At 43.9% G+C, this 5,348-nt stretch overlaps 2 protein-coding genes across 2 annotated transcripts; both read right to left on the minus strand.

Moving 5' to 3' along the window:
* Nucleotides 1-639: 639 nt before the first annotated feature.
* On the minus strand, nt 640-1,340 carry LOC114663564 (histone H1-like). Its single transcript, XM_028817379.2, has one exon. The coding sequence runs from the start codon at nt 1,316-1,318 to the stop codon at nt 722-724; it is 597 nt and encodes a 198-aa protein (XP_028673212.1). The 5' UTR covers nt 1,319-1,340; the 3' UTR covers nt 640-721.
* Nucleotides 1,341-3,310: 1,970 nt separating this feature from the next.
* Nucleotides 3,311-3,803, minus strand: LOC114663567 (histone H2A-like). The gene has a single exon (XM_028817383.2). The coding sequence runs from the start codon at nt 3,743-3,745 to the stop codon at nt 3,359-3,361; it is 387 nt and encodes a 128-aa protein (XP_028673216.1). The 5' UTR covers nt 3,746-3,803; the 3' UTR covers nt 3,311-3,358.
* Nucleotides 3,804-5,348: the final 1,545 nt, after the last annotated feature.

The following is a 5,348-nucleotide window of genomic DNA, read 5'->3' on the forward strand; positions in this document are numbered from 1 at the left end:
CACCACAAGTTCTATTCGAAGAGATAAATTCCCTATATAATAGCAAACTAATACTCGAGAGCGAAAGGCTTGCTCTACCGCCGGGACTGCCTGTATAGTAGCTATTCGTAAAATGCCAGTGGTCGAATGCAGTCACACGAACACAAGCCCCGCCCCCCGTACTCGCACTCCCTTAGGCCACTGCAGTAGGTCAGAAAATGCATTTCGTAGCTTGCTAAGATGGCCGAATTCGAAGGAACCGCGCTTTGAAGTCCCATATACACCCCAAAAAAGGTAGTGTGCTGGTTGTGTGAAAGCTCTTCGAAAATGTCCTCACTTTGAAGCCGACGATACATCGCACTTTACACAATGGACCAACCCGGCACTGAAAAAGCGGTTATATATGCTCTTTTTTTTTTTTTTTTTTTTTTGCTTTTATTTGCCCTGGTAGGCTTTAAATCGGCTGTACAGAACCACCTTACCGTATATCGCTTTGTGAAGCAATAAACGAACAGCCAAGGAACTAATTTGCACGGTTATCGGTACCTAGACTGTTATTGCCACTACCTCAATTCAAAAGATACAAGTGATAGAAGGCAATCAGGCACACAGAAGCAACCCGCCACGACCGCTCCCTCTTTCTTGGGCCACTAAAGCAGGCCAAAACAGAATTGCCCTTTTCGATAATATGGGGGCTCTGAAAAGAGCCGTTCGTGTACATTTATCAATCCATGTAAACGGATCACTTCTTCTTGGGTGCAGCCTTCTTCACGGTCTTGGCTGATTTGGGTTTAGATACCTTAGGCTTCTTTGGGCTCTTTGTTGCCTTTTTGGGCTTTGCAGCTGGTTTCGCTTTCTTTGGACTCTTAGTGGCTTTCTTGGCTGCAGCAGGCTTCTTAGCCGCCTTCTTGGCCGCTGTGGGTTTCTTTGCCGCCGGTTTCTTCACTTTCTTGGTAACAGCGGGTTTTTTTGCTGCTGGCTTCTTTTTCGGAACCGCCTTTTTCTTTGTGGTTTTCTCCTTGGCCTCTGCCTGCTTTTTGTTAATTTTAAAGGATCCGGAGGCACCGGTCCCTTTTGTCTGCACGAGAGATCCTTTGCTCACAAGGCTTTTCACAGCCAGTTTCACACGAGTGTTGTTCTTCTCCACATCGTAGCCGGTAGCAGCAAGTGCTTTTTTGAGCGCAGCTAAAGAGAGCCCGTGACGCTCCTTGGAAGCCGACACAGCCTTCACGATCAAATCTGAAACGCTAGGGCCGGTCTTCTTAGGCTTTGAGCTCGTTTTCTTCTTTGGAACCTTAGCCGTAGTGGCTGTGGGAGCTGCTGGAGCGGTTTCTGCCATATTAATCAATTACACACACCTCGATTTCTCAAAGTTTCAGTCGCACGCAGCGACTCATCCGCTCATATTAGAGTGATGAGAACCGTGCAGACTCAATCAGCCCACTGAACATCCCAAGAGGACTGACAAGTGTGTTTTCTGCCTTCGCAAAATCCCCCTTTTTTGAATGAAAAACTGAGAAACTCGACCCTGCGAACCCGAGACAAATCGAAAGAAACGTGTTGTTAGCAGGGCATTCGCCGTGGCTGGGAGAGAATGTGCCGCTGAACGGTCAGAAAAAGAAATAGCACCGCGTAAACGACTGGCTGTCACTCGCTACAAGACGAACGCGAATTTCGCTACAAATACTCGGTCACTGTACTTTTCTTTCACACTGGAAGCATGGTGGACTAATGATAGAGAGGTCCGAAATTGATGCTGAGAGGTGTTTATATCTTTTTTGCAATAATACACAGAAAATCCGAGCTCTCTTCATGTTCAAATTAACACACCCGCTGGAGAACTGTGTACCTAACGTCTTTAAATATGATTGAAAAAAATTGGTTAATAGTTATCGCTTGAGTAAAGAGCCCCTTCGGTCCGGTCCCTATTCAAGCAGTGGATGTGGAGGCGGTGCACCGCTACAAGAACCTGGCAGTCCAGATCAGTGACAGGCCGGACAGGTCTAGTAACAGAGAGGAGCTATATGAGATAAGACGGAGTAGACACTCTTTGTCTAGTAGACTGAACTCCTTTAATGTGGGTAGTGACATCCTTTACATATTCTTGATCTCTGTGTTAAACTAGCCCTCATGAGCGAATGCCTGTCTGTGTTTGCCCTGCATTGGAATGGTACCAGCCCAGGTGTTGTTCCTACCTTGATCCCAAACGCTGCTGAGGTAGGCTCCAGCTGCCATGAGTAAGCAGGTTAGGAAAATAGATAAATGGAGGAATGGATAGTAACTCTGGTTGCCACTGTGATATTTTACACTGTGCTGGGCTAATAACATCAATTCAAGAAAAGCCAAAGGAATCAACAGTGATTAATAAGGCAGGCTGGCTCAGTTATGCGACACACTCAACCTACCAGAGGCAGCAACAGAGTATGAAGACAGAAATGATGGCCATTTTGAACAATTTTGCACATTCTCTCTATACCACACTATCATTAAGTGCTTCCGACCAAGAGATCATTCAGCAGAATTTTGTCAAGAAACACTAGTGGGGCTTCTTCATACCTGCAACAGTCCACCTTAATAATGTCTCATTGTGACTGCTCTTTAATCTTTAGACAACTCATAAGACTTCTTTTTATGTAATTATTGTGTGTCTGGAAGAGGTTGTTATCTATGTATTTAAGCACCCACCATGCTTGAAATATGACTTGTATGTACCAGATAAACTCAGTTTTCGTAGACAATCAAGAAATTTATACCTACAATGGCTACCCATTGACTGCATGAAGCAACAGAGGATTGCAGAGTTGTCTTTCATGCATATTTTAAAAAGTCTCCTTCTAGACCAAAGCTATATTTGATATCAGTTTTTCCAAATAAACTGACCAACACAATTTTGTGTGGTAACATTGCACATTAGATAATCATATGGAGTCTGTTGTATCTTCACATACTGTTTGTCCGAGTCCAAGGAAAGGTTAGTGTTACCCGCATCAAATTTTTCTGCGCACCTACAATTTTTAATAGCATTCTTTCCTGGGTGATCTTGAATCATGTAAAGTGTTTATCCCGGTGTATAAAGGATGCATTTGTATTTCTAAATAACACCTTGGTATACCAGCTAATCGAACAAGTATCATTTCGAGCAGGCTGCTGTTTATACTGAAATATGGAGATATTTTGCCGACAAACTGAGAAGAAGGAAAATGTGAACACAAAATGTCTCACGGAATACACCCGAGTAATAAAACGCCAACAAAATATTAGGCCCGTGAAAAACTGTCGTTTGAATAGGGTGGAACATCTCAATGGATAAAGGCTCCAGTGTAAAAGAATGGGTGGCTCTGAAAAGAGCCGTTGGTGTTGATGAGCGTATCGCCGTAGCCTACTTGCTCTTAGCGGGTTTCTCGGTCTTCTTGGGCAGAAGCACGGCCTGAATGTTAGGCAGCACACCACCCTGGGCAATGGTCACGCCACCCAGCAACTTATTGAGCTCTTCGTCGTTTCGCACTGCTAGTTGCAAGTGACGAGGAATGATTCTGGTTTTCTTGTTGTCACGGGCAGCATTCCCGGCCAATTCAAGAATTTCAGCAGTCAGATATTCGAGCACGGCAGCTAAGTAAACGGGAGCACCAGCGCCAACACGCTCGGCATAATTGCCTTTCCTCAAGAGCCTGTGAACACGGCCGACTGGGAACTGTAAACCAGCACGGGAAGACCGAGTCTTAGCCTTTGCACGTGCTTTGCCACCAGTCTTTCCTCTTCCAGACATATTAAGAAATAATTTTCAGTTCTCTTCTATAAAATGATCCAGGTAGTTTGCGTGGCGCTTTTATAAAGGCGTCCTTTGGGCGCGACGAACTGAATTAAGTGCCTGCTGATTTGCTTGTGATTTTACGTCACTCGGCTAGTAGCGAATCCGAAGCACGTTGCGCCCGTCTTAACAACGCCTCAAATTCAAATCTACAGCGTACTTGTTGTTTATGATTGTGTGTGCATAAGCATTTTTGTGCTTTTATACAGTGTGTCTCTCTTCTTGAATTCCCTTTCTCAATTTCATTTCGCTTACGTATTCTTAATGTTTACACGATATCTCTGCACGCACTAGTTTGACGTTTGAATTCTGTTTTGGCAGACACGCTGGACTTTTAAAAGGCTTCGTATGTTGGGTAAAAAGATGAAGCCTTTGAGCATACACTGCACCTTATTCTTACTTGTACGTGAGCGATTTTCTGACCTCTCATTGTAGAACTCAAAACGAATACAGCCCCTTAGAGAAAGCCGTCGTCTCTTTTACAAAGAACAATACGAACCTGCAAGTACAGCGCTTGTAACTTCAGTAAACGAGTTGTTTTCTTGCATTTTCACACAGTAAACTATTTTTCCAAATGTCGGGCACTGCTTTCTCATTCTACCACCCCATTCATTCCTTCAATTCTGAGTAAGGTATCTCTTGCGATTATGTGCAAATTACTTTCTGTTGTCTCTTTTTGTGATCTTATACTGATAACGTCTACTGCATCTGCCACGCGCGGTCATCGGTGTAACTGGTAGGGGACATTGCATCGTGTTACAGAAAAAAAATACATTGAAATGCACTTTCGGAAACGCAATGCAAAAGTGCGCGCACGAATTTTCTAATACTGTACAGTATTCGGTAATGCAACGGTTGTTCCTGAAAGGGAAACAGCTGCGTGCCAGTCATTCGTGCCTACGTGTATCCCAGTGGCGCGTCCAATTTGCATGTCTCGCTATAAAGAGAGAAACCCAGGAAGCATTGCAATTCCGAAGAAAGTGGCAAAAACAATGTAACCCAGAAGACCGCGAAAAAAATGAATACACTCTTAACTGAAATCAGAGAAGCACTAAATGATATCAGGAATAAAAAATTGTCACAAACCTTATCTGAAATGGAACATCAAGCAGGTACCAAATGGAAAATCGCCCGTGCGCTCCGCAACAAACAATCTCCTATACCCTACCTCCATGGTCCAAACGGACTTGTATATACCACCCAAGACAAAGCAGAAGTTATTGCCAAGAGCTTGGAACTCCAGTACTCACCAAACTGTGAAAATGCAGATATCCAACACATTGAAAGAGTAAATAAAGAAACTAACCAGTTTTTATCAACAAACCCACCAGAAGTCATTGATTTTGCTACTCCAGCAGAAATCAGAAACATCACTGATCATCTTAACACTAAGAAGGCACCAGGGTCAGATGGCATCCCAAATGCAGCTCTCAGAGCACTACCTCACAAAGCAATCGTTGCAATAACCAACATTGCCAACGCGGTAATGAGACTAGGACATTTCCCTGAATGCTGGAAAACTGCTGATGTCATAGTTTTACCTAAGCCAGGAACAAACAGA

Source organism: Erpetoichthys calabaricus, chromosome 13 (assembly GCF_900747795.2).
Source record: "Erpetoichthys calabaricus chromosome 13, fErpCal1.3, whole genome shotgun sequence".
NCBI classification, from domain to species: Eukaryota; Metazoa; Chordata; class Cladistia; order Polypteriformes; family Polypteridae; genus Erpetoichthys; species Erpetoichthys calabaricus.

Bases quoted from the DNA above. Each gene is read 5' to 3' on its own strand.
- LOC114663564 (XM_028817379.2), bottom strand. From the start codon at position 1,318: ATGGCAGAAACCGCTCCAGCAGCTCCCACAGCCACTACGGCTAAGGTT.
- LOC114663567 (XM_028817383.2), bottom strand. From the start codon at position 3,745: ATGTCTGGAAGAGGAAAGACTGGTGGCAAAGCACGTGCAAAGGCTAAG.